The sequence below is a fragment of the Chelonia mydas genome, chromosome 5, assembly GCF_015237465.2.
Source record: "Chelonia mydas isolate rCheMyd1 chromosome 5, rCheMyd1.pri.v2, whole genome shotgun sequence".
NCBI lineage: Eukaryota > Metazoa > Chordata > Testudines > Cheloniidae > Chelonia > Chelonia mydas.
The window spans coordinates 88,998,435-89,015,112 of NC_051245.2; the positions used below are offsets into that span (position 1 = coordinate 88,998,435).

A 16,678-nucleotide genomic window follows, 5' to 3' on the forward strand; every position below is an offset into this window, starting at 1 on the left:
CTACATCATCCCTCCTATGCCACAACGGTGCACACAGAGAAGCTTTTGACCTTCAGGATGCGGTCCTAGTCCTGAAACACGACATTATGCTGCAGGAAGCAGCAATACTCAGTTTGGTCGTACATTGGTTAAACTCTGGATTCAGTTTCCCCTGACAGCCTTGGGTGGCGCTGCAGGGTAAGAAATAGATGCTCTTTTACAGACTGATTACAACTAACCTTTCATCTGCAGTACAAGCTGTAGCAAATGTGAGAGGAATGACAAATTTAAGTTCAGATTAACCAGCTTGTCCCAACGTAATCATTGTATGTTCTAAATACGTCTTATTAACAAAACCGCCCCAATGTAGCACATATACTATCTGCTAAGCTGTATTACTTAAGATATTTCAAAACCAGAGTGCAGGAGTTATAAAACAATATCTAATCAGCAAATACATAAACAAATACATAAATATTTCAAATGATGACTAATAAGCAGCTACAATTCCAGCTTGTTTTAATGTTTAAATTTTACAAACAGGCAGTCAAGACTGGCATCATTTGCAGAGTGGAGATGGCGTCAATGTCTCAGAAGAAGAGGTTATAGACAGGGTGGGGATAGGCAATGAAGGGCCATAAAAGTGAAGCAAGTAGCTTGCATATCTCCCCCAGAGAAAAAAATCTGATTTATAGTTCATATAGCCAGTCTCTAACTGTGGAACCAAAGGCTCCCGGGGCACTTATACACAGGGGAAACCCTGTCAGATTTACCAGGGCTATCCCAAGAGGGAAATGTGGGCAAGCTGCTGTGGTGGAAGGAGGCAGGATGGTAACATAGCGTCTATGCAGATGGCACTGGCTCCAGTAGATCCCTGGAACTGGTAGGATCAAAAGGCCTAATCGGACACCCTCACCCCTCTGGTGGAACAAGGTGCTGGAAACTATCAGGAAGACTTTGCAGAATTTGCTGTCCCCTACGCAAATGTTTTCACTTAAGAGCAAATTCTGTGCTTGTTTATTATTATGTGGGGCAGCATGTACTAGTGTATAGAGTACATGCACAAGGCCAACAGATTCTTGGGCTAGCCCATGAGTTATTTTTGGCAGCACCTATTAATTTATGATAGCAGCTCTACATAGTAAAGAGTTGATTTCAATCTTTGATACCCAGATGCACATCACTGCATATCCTTACAAATCTGCACACTGTGAGTCAAATCAAGAACTAGCAATATTACTCTACCATACTAGATCATTAGTATTATCTAATGCTTCCTTTGTGACAACACACAGGATTCAGCAATTGGCCCCTAATGGAACAATCCTTATTCATAATTGTATTGTTATAGATAAAGGGTAAAATTTGCAAAAGCACTGAAGTGAGTTATGGGTCAGATTTGCAAAGGTATTTAGGTGCCTAAAGATGCAGACAGGCACCAAGTGGGATTTCAAAAGCACCTCTGTGCACCATTAGGAGCTCATCTGCATCTTCATACACACCTAAATACCTTTGAAAGCTTGTCCTTGTGGGCCTAAGTCGCATTACACTTAATGGACTAAATCACTTTTGAAAAGGGAACCTAGGATCCTAAGTCACTTAGAGAGAGACCTGGGTGTTTTGATTGATCACAGGGTGACTATGAGTCACCAATGTGATCCAAACATGCATCCAGCAAGGCATTTCCAGTAGAGATACAGAGGTATTAATGCCATGGTGCAAGGCATTGGTAAGACCTCCTCTGGAATACTGCGTACAATTCTGGTCACCCATTTTCAAGAAAGATTCATTTAAACTGTAACAGATGCAGGGAAGAGCTACTAGGATGATCAGGAAAATGGAGGGCCCATCTTATGAGGGGAGACAGGAAGAGCTTGGCTTGTTTAGTCTAACAAAAGAAAGGCTGAGAAGGGATATGATTGCTCTCTATAAATACATCGGTGGTAGGAGGTAAACACCAGGAAGCGTGAAGAGCTATTTAACTTAAAGGTCAATGTTGGCACAAGAACAAATGGGTATAAATTGGGCATGAACAAATTCAGGCTGGAAATTAGAAGAAGGTTTCTAACCACCAGAGGAGTGAAATTCTGGAACAGCCTCCCAATAGGAGTTGTGAGGGCAAACAACTTAATTACTTTTAATAGAGAGGTGGACAAATTTATGAGTGGAATTGTATGATTGGGTTGCTTGTGATGGCGGGTAGCAGGGCTCAACAGTCCCAGGGCTCCCTTCTGGTTTATGTCTTACATTCCTAAAAGCTCATTCTTCCTGGCTTAAACTGGTCACCTGACAGGGTCAGGAAGGGATTTCATTCACACACACCCCCAATGTATTCTGGAATGTTTCAGGGGGCGGGGGGTTATCTCCTTTCTCTGCAGCATCAGAGATGGCCACAGCAGGAGATGGGACACTGGATCGGGAGGGCCAGTCCTCTGAGTTAGCACAGAGCATTTTCTTATCAGGTGTTTGGTTGCCTGGTTTTTGCACCCATACTCAGCGTGTAACTGATTGCTATATGTGGTGTTGGGAAGTAATTTTCTCCGAGGTCAGACTGGAAGTGATCTTGAGGGTTTTCACCTTCCTCTGCAGCATGGAGTGTGGGTCACTTACCGATATTAGCTGGGTATATTAATCAATTCCCTTTCATTGCAGAGGCCTCGGGCATTGTTGCACCTCAGTCACACCTATTTTCTGCCTGGGCACATAATAGTTTAGTCTCCTGGTGGCCCCTTTATGGCCTTAAACTCTATAACTCTATACATTTGAAACACAAAATATGCTTTCTTGTGTCCCCGCCCTTGCCCTCTCCTCCAGGCCCATACTGTGTAGTTAAGAATCAAGGGCAACAAAGAGCAACAGAATGACCTTTTCCAATTTTGAAAAACTTAATCAAGCTTAAGGTGACCTTGCTGGTTAGGATGAGATTCTTGTTTCTTAAAGGGACATTCATAGCTCATTGTGAAATATAGTCGCTGTTTATAAACTGGTGGATATGCAGAGAGTAGCAGCAGAATACAAAGTATGGTACTAAAATCATGTAAATGTTAAAAATGGTTATTATACTCTTCAAAATAAAAGAAATAGTTTGTTTACTGTAACTGAGTTTCACATTGTCAGTTCTACCATCCTCTCCTCAGACCCAATTTAAACCAGTGTAAAGGCACTGAAGCCTTTAGGTCTATATTTGAGTCATAACATCTATCCAGGAACACAAACATAAATAATAAATTCCAGAGATAGGCTGAATGTGTGGATCTAATTCTAGATTAGGTTTGCACTGGGGTTTGAGGTTTGCATTTGAGTTTAAATCAGGGATAATCTTTAAGGTCTGATTTCTGATTCAACAGCACCAAATTCTTGTGAGCTGTTCTCACGAGATTTCAGGCCCAAGAGGTAGAAATTTCATGAAAAAACGCTGTTGCAAATGTCTATTATCTTGTAAGATTTCACCTGCATCCAGTGTGGAACTCTCTAATCAAGAAACAAACCCAAACCCAATTCCTGGATCTAATCTGCAACAGAGCCATAAAATAGCTGTGGATTTTGGGAATAAACTTTCCTCTCTCTTGAAATTCTTGTAATTTTTTTCCATCTCAGATGTGGATCTGAGATTTCAGTTTTGGCTCATCTTTTATAAATTAAGAAATTACATGATGTGATTCTCTACCCTATACTATAAGTCACAAGTACAGTAAAGAGTGATTTTTTTGAAATGTACTACTGACTGTCTTTTGCTCCTTAGATCTTTTATGCTCCAATACGAGAGATTTATTTTTGGAGTTTAATGTATTCTTTCTGTTGTTATTGCATTTTCCTTTCCCCTTTGCTTGCCCCACCTAAAGTATTCTTTTGCAGAAGAAAAGCTTGTTCAAATGCCTTTCTGCAGCAAAAGAAGCGGTGAGAAATGCTGTAAAAAATACTGCAAGTTTACAACAGAGATTGAAAAGGGGATGGGCTGCAAAATGAGGATCTGGATCCAAATTCCCCCAAAGTTCAGGGGTGTTTCCATCCAGGGTCTTCATTTGGGCCCAGCACTAGAGAGAAATAAGAAACACAAGATAAGTTGGATTTTGCCAAACTTCATTAGGCAAGCTTTGGATTTGCAAAACCAAAGATGATTTGGAATCAGATCCCATTTTAGCCAAGACCTCAAAGTTTTATAAACAAGCACCATCTGCAGAATTAGTCGTGGAAAACTATGGCCAAGGGAACTGGAATACAATCCATGTGGTACAATGTAAAAAATATAAAGAAATGATTTAAAGATACTTCTAAATAGGTAAAACACTTGATGAGGCAAGACATAAAATCACAAAATGTGAACTTACTGGGTGTTTATCAGGTTTTCATTCTTACTGTATGTCTACATTGCAAAGAAAACAAGGCACTGAGAGCCTGTGTCAACTGACGTGAGCTCATGGGGCTTGGGCTGCAGGGCTAAAAATAGCAGTGCAGAGGTTCTCTCTTGGGCTGGAGCCCTGGCTCTGAGACACTTTCCCTCTCCCCAGGTTTCAGAAACACTGCCCACTATCAGCTACGCAGAATGAAACACCTTCATGAATTTACCTGAGGAATTTATTCAGATCTCCGTGCTTCATGTACTCAAAAACCATGATGAGTGGATCACCTTCCACACACACGCCATAAAACTTCACAATGTGCTCATGCTGTAGGTTAGTCAGCAATTCTGCCTCTCGATGGAAGTCTTTCCGAGCATTATCACTGGCATCTTTCAGTGTCTGGAGAAGAAATGGAAAGGGATACGTAAAACATAAAGAACGTGGTGGGGGTGGGGGGAGATGAGGGTGCAGTACTATGTCAGGGACAGAGAAAATACATTTTTGGTGTCACTGGTTATAAATATCAGATCTAGATCCAAGTAAAGTACAGACCTATGATTTTATAGTATTTCCTCTGCTACATTTCATCACATATTTATTATTACAGTAGAACCTCAGAGTTATGAACACCAGAGTTACGAACTGACCAGTCAATCACTCACCTAATTTGGAACTGGAAGTACATAATCAGGAAGAGCAGAAACCAAAAAAAGAAAGCAAATATAGTACAGTACTGTGTTAAACATAAACTACTAAAAAAATAAAGGAAAAGTTTTAAAAAACATGATTTGGCAAGGTAAGGAAACTGTTTTTGTGCTTGTTTCATTTAAATTAAGATAGTTAAAAGCAACATTTTTCTTCTGCATAATAAAGCTTCAAAGCTATATTAAGTCAATGTGCAGTTGTAAAATTTTGAAAGAACAACCATTGTGTTTTGCTCAGAGTTCCGAACATTTCAGAGTTATGAACAACCTCCATTCCTGAGGTGTTCGTAACTCTGAGGTTCTACTGTATTAATTATTTCTATTGCAGTAACTTGTAGAAGCCCCAATCATGGACCAGGACCCCATTGCTAGGTGCTGGACAAACACAGAACAAAAACACAGTCCCTGCCCCGAAGATCTTAGCAGTAGACAAAGGGCCTGAGTTTCTTTTGCTTTACATTAGTGTAAAACCCCAATCTGGAATTGGTGCCTGTGAGTACTGTAAGTTCTTTGAAGTAAGAACTGGTCCTCCTAAAATACTTAGCATAATTGTAGGTGTTTTAATTAATTGTTTTATTGTTGTTGTTATTGCTGTTTGGCATCAAAATTGAGTTGAGCATTTTGCAGACTAATAGGTGGTCATCTCTCTGCACAACAGCTTAAAAACTAAGGCCCCGATCAAAGACTCAATTTGAGTTCAATGCATATACTCGCATGCTTAAAGTTAAGCAGAGACCAAATGTATTTCACTTAAAAAAAAGTGAAATGCTACTATAATAAGGACCAGATGGGTGGGCGATGTGGGATGGAAAGAGAAAGGCTGGACACCAGCCTGAAGGTTCTACAAAGTTGGGGGTTTTCTTCCCCATAAATCCCAGGATCTGCAGATTTTGGAGACCACTCCTCTACCTCCTCTATGACCCCACAGACATTTCTTACCTGAGAGGAGCATTTCTAAACCTCATTGTGTTTTCTGAGACAAGTGTCCCTCTCCCATAGGTATTACCGGAAGAGGGTGATGTCACAGTTTCAGGGTAACTGCACCTGTATTTCCCCCTCTGTGGTCCCTCAAAGGCACCCACTTAAAAGTTTCTGGCTTCCCTGCCGCCACTTCTCTTCAGTGGAGCCCCACATCTCAATCCCTTCTGACTAGGATTGTTAAGACTGCACAGCTCCCTGATCTACCTTGTGACAGCCCCAGCAAGCCAATCTGCCTAAAAGACCAATGCTCGCGCTTTGCTTTCTCTTCATAGAGCTATGCACTATGTACTGCCAGCAGTTACAAATCACCACATACCTCCTTCTCAGCAAGCACATTTGTTCTTAAGGTGAAAGCATTACTGGGAAAGCATATCAAAACAATCAAAAAACCTACATGCATATTAAAAAGTTTAGCATAGATCACCCTAACTGCAGCATAGAGCTCTAGTAGGTGCTAGTCATTCAAACCCCACAATGGGGCTTTCCCTGTGGTTACAAGTTCATATCACTCTTTAGATCAGGAACCAGAAATGAAGGCCCCGAGTCAGTTTAAGATCAGGCTATTTATACAAGAGTCCCTTCTTTGCCTGTTTGTCTCTGGAGAATCCTTTGATCCTTTCTGGAGGTGTAATAACCTGAGTGATTTGCCTTAATCATCCTCTACTGTTTTCACTAATGGAAGAGCTGTGTTAATCCTCCCTTCACGGAATGTATACAATTCCTGGCTCACAGCGATACACAAGCCATTCATTTACACTTAAGACAATATTGTCCCCCGAAGATATTGCAGATAGTTGCCCTATCTCTCACAGGTGCAATATGGCTTTTAGCTGCTGCACTACCTACCCGTTATACAACATCATTATATGGAGCTAAGTCATCTAATAGCAACATAAACTCAGGTTCCATCTGCTGACACAGAACAGCCACATTATGGGACCAAGTTATAACACATTATTAGATTGTTCAGGACTTTAGAGTAGTACAGAAACAGAGCTAAGGTCCAATCTACAGCAAATAATGGAATTACAGGGGACAACTGCGTCACAAGGTGGTTTCCTGTGATGATTTTATCTGTAATGTAGTTGGGCCCTCATTCAACTAATTGTCAATATAACAGCTCTCGAAAAATAATTCATTGTAAAAACAGTTTTTAAAAACAAGCAATTATGAGGAATAATTTAAAAAATAAAATTTGGGGGAAATATGTGCTTCCTCATCACACATTTCCTTGGGAAGATTGTAAAAATGCTGACAGCTTTGTTCTATCAAGATGGCATACTGTGTGTTTCAGAAACTATTTTTTATCTCCGAGAAGCTGCAAAATTATCCTATGATGAAACAGTTGCTATAGCAACTACACATTTTCCGTCAACCAGCAGAATGAATAATGGCCTAAAACCTGGGTCGACTTGAGAGTTTCTGCTACCAGGGGGGTTGCTTGAACTTCTCCCCAACTTGCCCCTCATGTTTCCCCCTATGTAGCACGCACAATAACTTTACTGCATTAGAGAGAGCTGACACTTGTGCATGGAGATACTGGTGGTGAGCAAAAATTAATAAGCAAACAGAATTTACATACAAATGACACAGAATACTGCATTTGGCTGGTTCTCACTGGAGTGGGGAAACAGAAGAGTCTTAAAGAAATTGAGATAAAGATGAATTCATTATTAGTGACAAAGAGGCCAAATCTCTGCATGCAAAACTTCCCCTGAAGTCAACCGGGGAAGAAGGGATCTTTCCCCACAGACAGCAGAGCTGCTCCATGGCTGTTGCAAAAGCCCCACATCTGCTGCACCCTGAATTGTCACAGATAAGAGTCTGTTCAGTCATGGATCCACTGGCCACACTTTTCCCTTCCCCTAACCCAACCCAAGCCCTCATTCATGAAACATCTTGGAAATTGCCCTTCTGGGTCTGTGCTCCATGGTGCACGGTGCAGAACCTGTTACAATGACTTCTGGTATCCTCCCCCACCCTGCATCACTATGCAGTGGAGCTGTAATGTATGCCCACAAAAGCAGGGGGAACAGTGGTTACCCATAAGCAAGGACTGGAGGGTTTGGCTATCATTATAATTATTATTACCACTAATGTTATTAATAACAAAATTCTATAGATATGTTTCCTTCACAGTGCACTGAGCTTTCACCATGAGATTCTTATCACTGTTAATTGGGTTCACCGTCCCTCCCTATGCCATGCAACAAGTTTAAGTCGTGTATTTACTACAAAGTCTGGTTTGATTTAAAAACCTCTCTGAACTGGGGAGATCTGATGAGCTGAAAATCCTCACGTTTCTTTTGTGTTGTGTTTGTGGTTCTGTGTATTGTACAGGCAGAATTTCTCTAACTAGAACAAAAATCTACAACCAAGTGCCATCTATATGATTCAATCCTGATATCAGAAATAGCAGGCACTTGTGTCATAAAATCAGCTACTCCACTTACGCATGCCTGGCTATGCAAGTGCAGCAGCTGACTCTCTAAGGCTACATTTACACTACGAGCGAGGGGTGTGATTCCCCAGCTCATGTACACATACTTGTGCTAGCTTGTATAAATAGCAGGATAACCACGGTAGTGGCGGCAGAAACACAGCTTAGCCATTCCAAATACAAACCCACCTGAGTCTTAATGAGAGAGCGCACAAGGACATGCACACAAACAGAGGAATCACACCACTAGCTCGCAGCCTAAAATATATGTGAGGTGCATCTGAGTTTCTGAGATCAGGATCAAGACTTAAACATCCAGCTGCTCAAAATAATATGAGGCACGTGTGCCCATTCCACCCCCATGGGTTCAGGAGGACCAGGAAGCAGCTTCAGACTTGTGCTCCACAGGAATTCCCTCCATCTGACTCTAGTGGACTCAAGTGAATCCAAGCCTATGCCCATGGATCTAGTCCCATGATAATGGCTTAGGGAGGGTACTGCAACCCTGAGTCTGCAGTAGTGGTTTGGAGTGGCAATGTGGCATAGAGGGGGCATGTGACTGTTCCTCCATCCACTCACCAAACCCACTGGAACTGCCTTGCAGTGAATAGCCCCACCATGTACAGAGGGCTCGTACAAGGCTTATGCACCATTTACATCTCACTTAAGTCTTTTGTGCATAGGATCTGGCACACAGAAAGAGTTCCTGTACACAATGCACTGTCCAAAAAACCTAGAGGTCAAAATATATGAAACCTAACTGGCTCAAAAAATAGTATTATTTTCAACAGAAGAAGCATGGATATTTGGATGTGTATATGATTTTATCTACAACCAGATTTTTCTGAATCTCTGAGCTCTGAAATCATTTGCTGAATCAATATCAAACTTTAAAATATTTGTCCACCCACAAGGATAGTGCTGTATTTTGAGTCAGACCCAATTCCTTCTATAAGGCACAAGAACAGCTATTTCTTAACATGCATGCACAATGCTGTTATGGTTGCCCAGCAACCAGCAGAAGGCATGTCAAAGATCCAGAGGAGCCTCCAATGAATGAAAAGAAACTGTGACAACAATTTCACACAGGTGAGAAGATGCTCACCCCTGGGCCAACTTGCTCGGTTTCTTTGCTGCCTAAATCCTCCAGAGATAGACATATTTGTCACCAAATATGCACTTCAATTATGATAGTAGAAGCTTTTTCACAGGAACATTTTTAGTTTGTTCTCAGTCCCAAGGGGGTTTTCCTAGGTTTACTAGTGTGAAATCCTTCTAAATTATCCACAACTCTGAAAGGTAGAAATACCATAATTGTACTTTGAACCTTGCCTCAAGATACATTTCCCTCAGAGCCCAATTCTGCTCCCACTTAAATCAATGGGAGCTTTACCATTGACCTCAGTGGGAGCAGGACCTTGCTCTATCATATGCACAGAAGTAAAGGGAATGTAAACTCTAATAGGAACACGGGAATTGCCATACTGGGTGAAAACTTTGGTCCCTCTAGTCCAACATTTTCTTTGACAGCAGGCAGTTTTGGATAATTCAGATAAAGGAGTAAGAACGCCCAAATGGGCAATTAGGGAATAGCCTGCCCCCCAAAAAATTTCTTCCTAATCGATTCAGTTAGATGGTAGCTTATGCCATGGAACATGGGGCTTAGATTCTCTCCTTGGTTATCAGTCAGATGGCTAATAAGCACTACCCCAAGTATAGATTGTGATAAGGCCTTGTACCAGTCCTGGTGCTGTGAACTGACACAACTGTGTCCATTAATCCATGGAGACACCTGTCCCTCAAAGTCTTGGGTACTCTTTATTGTGAGCTGCAGTGAGAAAGAGCAGCAAAGAACGGAGTGGGCAGGCAGCATTTAAACAGAACCTGAAGTGACTCCCTTTTGGGCTCCATTCGTTCAGGATTGACAAAGGGAGTAAGGGAGTAAGAGAATGGAAAGGTGCTGATTACGCCACTGCACTGCTAAGTGAGTGAAAAGAGAGGAAGTGTGGATTTATTAATCAATTGGTCAGAAAACAATCTCACCTCTTCCACAAAACAATGAATGAAAAGTGCTATATAAGAGCTATGCATTGTTGTTATTATTCACTTACCCTAAGGTTGTAATTTTTAATCCCTCACTTCCTCCCTGCCTCTGATATATCCTTTCAGGCTACATTTTCTTTTTTCCATCCATTTTATTAAACTACTGCAAAGACCTGCAAGCTTCCATAGACCCGTGAGCTTAACAAAATCAGAGAACGTTTGCAAGAAATTATTCATTTGACAAATCTAGCCTCCTTTCCTGCTTTCACATTGCAAGTTACTCAAATCTATTTGTTGTTTACATTTACATGAAGAAGATCTGCTGGGATCTTTTACTCTATGGATGGATCGTGAATATTCAAAATTTGCAGATAGTTGTTTCGTTGTGAATGGGTCACGTGGTATTGTTTCTGTTCCCTAACTCATGGCTCAGCTCTGCAAAAACTTATGTTCATGAATAGTCCCATTGACCTTAATGGGGCTTTTACTTTTCACATTCAGAACCTTGTGTGTTTTGGTAGAACAACAGTGTGGGTATGAGGAGAGGAACTGCCTTTTTCACAAGATGCCCCCAGCAGACTCCAAAATTTGGAGTGGAAATTAGTGAGGATTAGTTAACTGTGTTTTCTACTGTACATCCACAGTTGGGATTGGGAACCATCCTCAGGAGCTCCGCTGCTTGGCAGAAGAGTGCCTGTGGAGTAGCCTAGCTACAGTACAGATGCCCCAAGATCAGTGGGGATGTCCCCTTATTTCCCTCTGGAGCACGGGGCTCTGCACAGTTCGGTCCTTTCTGTGATGGTGATAAACTCTTCCTCCCCTTTAAGGGGAGAATAATTCCAGATATCAGCGACTTCATAGTTATTGCTGTTTTTTCCTTAGTTTTCCTCCTCCCATTGTTTTTTCTTTGGAAGGGCAGAATGGAGACCTATAACCAAGAATTCCCCTTCCAGCACTGAAATGCAGTCTCTTCTGGATTTCAACATAGCAAGCAGCGGCTTAAGAGCACACCACAATTCTACCCAAAAGTTTAGGCCAGGAAGTGATATTGTAAAATTTTGGCAGTTGACTAAGAACCACATGAACCTTTGTGAATAGCTCTTTGTTGACTAGCAGTTACATGTGTAACCTAGTCATGTAGCTGGTTATAGTTTAGGGGTTTTTTAGACATACGAACATGAGTCCCCATGTATTTTTAATGACACTTCTGCCATTATTTTTCACTCCTCGTATTTCAGATACATCATAAAAGATTTTGCCCCATTGTGACACTGTCATTTCCCCCGCTTTTCTTTATGAAACTCAGCTCTCATTTTATAACCCACAGCAAGATCAAATATCATATTGTCTTGACATTCCATCAGCCTTGTGAGCCCTTGCACATATATCACGGGAGTTACACTGGGCTTACTGAACAGGCAAACAGGATCATTTACAAAAAAAACAGCATTAGTTGAAACCATGAATTAACAATGGAAATCCTAGACTCTCTTACCTTCACCGCCACCAAGATCTTGTCCTGCTCCGGAGAGAGGTTATAGCACTCGGCCAAGAAGACTTTCCCAAAGGCTCCTTCTCCCAGCTCTCTTTTTAGAACAATATTGTGTCGTTTGATGTGCTGAACAACTGTAAAGTGAACATAAAATGCATGTTAGAAGTGAATTTGGGGGAAAGGGTGGGAGGGTGCCCAGATGCATATGTGCATTATGGAGGGGGAGGGTTTTCCTGTACAGTACTGTGCATATAGTGGAAAGAATGCCCTAGATGTCATTAGAGATCAGCCAGATCACTGTAAGAAATGTGTGTTAATATATTTATAGAGAGGGTTCAGTTTATTTGCTTTAAAAGACATGACACTGTGACCCTGGCAGTCATCAGGAGAGGGGTGATCATCAGTAGACTTGGATGACCCCTCTGAATATGAGAGTGAATATTGCTTTTCCACAAGTAAAAAAATGCAGGAAGTAGACCAAGCTTCTCTCATGTCAGTTCCATTTTTATTTCTCTAACGGCAGCTAATCCTTTTCATTCAGCTCCAAAGAAAAATTTGGGGAGGAGGGAGAGAGAGGAAACAAAATAAAGCATTCACATAATCCAAGAAGATAAAGTATGCCCTCTTTTAATTAAATCCAATCTACTCCATGGCTCTCTGCTTATCGCTTGTTCATCTTAAATTAAACTGCCACTTGCTCTGTCTGTTTCATGCTACAGCTGGGATAAGGCAGATATTTCATTCTCACAAATATGATTTACACTGTTGCTCGAAGGTAAAAGAAAAAAATAACACAAGATGGACCAAGGTTTTAGTCAATGTTGCTGATAGAACCTTTCAAATATCTGCTGAAAGAACTCACTACTAATGGACCAATTCATAAAGCCCTTAAGCATATTTTTTTTACTCTTTCCTTTTGAACACAAACTTTAATTAAAGAATTTAATATTTAAAAATACTGGACCAGACTTACTGGTATACTGTGGCAACTTTGCACTGTGCTAGCTACATAAAGCAGCTGAAAGCCCAGTTTAACTGGTCAATTAAGTTGCGTTTCCAGCTGCTTTGTTTTGCTGGAGTGGCACAAAGCAGCCAAAGTGTGCTGGTGAATTAATTTGCCCCATTTATTTGGTTTCACAGACATTGAAGTTCACCCCTGTGTGGACAACCAAGACAAAGCCTATACACCGCTTCAGTCCTAATTAAGACCTGAAAAGTAAATGGGACCTAAGTGGTGCCTACCTCTTGCAGGCTGTTTGCACAGGAGTGAATCTCACCTAAACTGTACATGTTTGTTGAATCAATACACAGGAAAGCTACAGTGAGCTTTGGATAATTTAAGTTTACAGACCAATCTCTGACCCAGTGCCCGCCCATTCAGATGTTATAAAATGGGAGCAAGGTTCTCTAGAAAACAACCTATCTACACAGCCATAGGCTGCTCAGGAACGTGCTCCGATTGATACTAGTGAAAAAACCCACCTGCCCCTGTTCTTCCTCAGTGTTAGAACACAAGGAGAAAGCAGCCACAACATGAGGGGAAATGGACATATATGCCACATACCGCAGATGTTGACCCCTGCATACTGCATACAAATATTGTATTCATATTTCGATTTGATGCTGAAATAATCCAGCATAGAGCCCCAGGGCCACCTGTGCCTCCTCTGAGGCTTGTCTGCCAGAGATAAGAGCAAGCCTCTGAAGAGTGTCTCCATGAGTCCTGGCTGAAACTCAGTAGGAAGCAAGAGAAGGAGCTCACAGTGGGGAAAAGAGCCTGTGATACTCATGTCCTGGCACTTCAAAAGTCCCAACTCCCCATACATAAGGCAAGGAATGCAGGGAACTCATGGCTACTCCTGCCCCACCATCAATAGGTTCCTACAAGCCAGTGGTGTCCAACCTTTTCTGCCTGAGAGCCAAATATGTTATTTCATAAAGGTAAGGGGCCCCAAATTAAAATTTTAGGACATATTCTCTCGCATGCTCCACTCCATTTGTGGTGCAAAGGGAAGAGAAGCCACTTACAAGTCCCCTGATGGGGATTCCCTCAGTATGGGGGAGACCCCAGTAGGCACAGAATAAGCATATTTGACTCCTTCACCTCCCTTCTGACAGCCCCTAGTGCCTGGGTTATGTGTAAGGGTGATTGGTATGCTCTGCACTCCAGCTAGCCTCAGCTGGCATATGGTCTCTAAGGCACCATAGACAGCTGGGGCTAGTTAGAACAGTCCTTAGGCTGTACTGGAGCAGAGAATCTGGGACCCATAATTGGTTGTTGGTTCTCAGCTGCAACTCTTTTTCCTTCTCTCCTGGATTTCTTGGTGTGGGTGAGGAGAGCCATCCCCTGGGGTCAGGTAGTGCCAGTAAAGCCCTCTCTTGGGCTTCCACAGCCTGTCAGGGAAGCAACAACGGAGTAGCCAAAACTACTTTCCTCTCATGCAGTATAGACGATGGCCAACAGGGAAACTGCTGAGCAACCAAAATAGGGAAGGAACAGTAGATGCTCAGATCCCTCTGGGCCCACACCAGGGCTGCTCCTAGAGCTGCGGGGAGGCAGTTGAGGAGATGGTGTCCCCTCTTTCCGCCTCATATCAACAGGGTTGATTCAAACATTTCAGATTAAAAATCACTGGGTATGGCTCAAGGAGCACACTTCCCATTCATAATCAAATACACATTTTCTTCCTAACAGTCACCCTTGACAGACACCATGTCAGGCCTCTGGGGCCAGGCCACAGGTTGGACACTGCTGCTGCAAGCTAGGAATGGCTCCCTGTTTTCTCATGATGGTAGTGCATTGTACCAAAGGATTCCATTTCTGTGAGATTCTGGTCTCAAATCCTTTTATCATTCCAGTCCTTTAAAGTGTGTTGTTACTGTTTGACGTAGATTTTTTTGGTCCTGGTGCTCAAGTGCTATAAATTGGTATGTTGACACTGAAATTGATGGAGCTATGACAATTTAAATCATCTGAGGATCTGGCCCTTTATTTTCATGTCCTCCCCAGCATTGGGATTTTTTAAAAATAAAGGATGATAGAAAGTTATAACAAGAGCCAGGCCCAAATCCTCCCCTGACAGATGCAAATCTGTATTTACTGTCTTACATTCATCTCTATTCATATTATTAAGTATTCACCACAAAATAAATATCGAGTCTGGACTGCAGTCAAGTGTCTTGGAGAGAAGCCCAAATTCAGCAAATGTGGAGCATGTTTCAAATAGAAATTAAGCACCATGCTGAAATAGGGTGCACATTCCTGGGCCACTGGTGCATGACTTAGGCTTTGTGGCTCACAATAAGCCTGAGGTGTGCAGCAATAGCCCAAGAGTTCACATCCTGTTAGATCTAATTGCTCTGCTTTCTTTGCCTTTTATTAATTGTTCCTGTTCCAATTCATCTACTTCAAACTGGGCAATAATTGACTGAGTAAACAGTCCCTTGCCACTAACAGAAGTCTTCAATTACTGCTCATGATATAGGGATATTTTGGAAATGATGCAGTTCAAAACTCTTCAGTCATTACAATTTTTGTACAGTTCCCAATGGTTGGTATTAAAAAAAGGTGAGGAGAGTTAATAAATTGACATCATATAGGTTGGTTGGGGGGTGGTCCAATTGTGGTCAGAGAGACCAGGCCACAGTCCCTTTTGTGCTAGTGGATAAGAAGACTCTGAGGAGGCTGGGGAAGGGGTGATCTCAAGGAACATTTCAGTTATTGATAAGAGCCTGGATCTCTCTTCATCTGGGACATTGGGTCTTTTACTCCACACCAGTTTTCTTGAATATTAGTATGGCAGTGACTAAGGTAGCATTGGAGGGATTTGAAGCACTCTAAGAGCTACTAGATGGACTAGAAAAGGCTCTTCCAAAGCTTTATCAGCTCAGGAATCTTGCATTTGCCAAATAATGATATTCTTGCCACATTCAGGACTCTGACCAGCTGCTCCATCTTTCATCGGGAAGGGGCTTGAAAATTCCTTATGCCATAGCATTGGTTCCGGGTCAACCATTTCACTTCCTTTTGGGGCTTCCTCTCCCTCTGCCCTGCCACATATCATTATGAAACTGTCTCATTTCCTTTCATGGATGAGAGGGACAGGTCAGATCCACTTACCACATATCACATTTTTTAAAATGAGTGTCTCACCTAGTAACTGTTAGGCAGAGAATGTGGGGGAAATCCTGGCCCCACTGAAGTTAACAGCAAAATATTAAAAGGAACACAGTGAAAGTTATCACAGAGGGATTGCTGATAAACAAATCAGACATTTTAACTTTATTCTTTTCATCTCCATTTGAAACACAGAGAAACATCAGTGTTTGTCCCAGTGGTGAAGAGATTTTATTGTCAAGTTTCTAAGAGGACATCACAATGGAGAGTAAAATAAATAAGAATTGTTAAATATTGCTTTACAGAGAACTCACAGCTACAGCAAAATACTCTTATATAAAATAACTATTGGGTAAATAACTTGTCCAATAACAAATTGTCAAATGCAAAACACAGTATCCCATCATTCCAAAGCCCTGTATGTCAACAGCTGCAAAACAGATCTGCACAGAATACGTATTTGCAACTTGTCACATCGTATCTACCACAGTTACCTTTCTGCTCAAAACAGAGTGCTAAATAAATACAAAATGGCAGTGAATGTGACTAAATGGGCACAGATTAAATACAAGAACAACACAC

At 41.7% G+C, this 16,678-nt stretch overlaps 1 protein-coding gene across 3 annotated transcripts in view; it reads right to left on the reverse strand.

Annotated features, from left to right (window-relative positions):
- Positions 1-16,678, reverse strand: part of NTRK2 (neurotrophic receptor tyrosine kinase 2) — a 265,674-nt gene that overhangs the window by 52,990 nt on the left and 196,006 nt on the right. For all 3 annotated transcript variants that reach the window (XM_043546801.1, XM_037901775.2, XM_037901776.2), the window contains 2 exons: positions 11,983-12,113; positions 4,546-4,718 (listed from right to left, as the gene is read on the reverse strand). In XM_043546801.1, the coding sequence (XP_043402736.1) occupies positions 4,546-4,718; positions 11,983-12,113 (304 nt within the window). The remainder of the gene's footprint in view (positions 1-4,545; positions 4,719-11,982; positions 12,114-16,678) is intronic.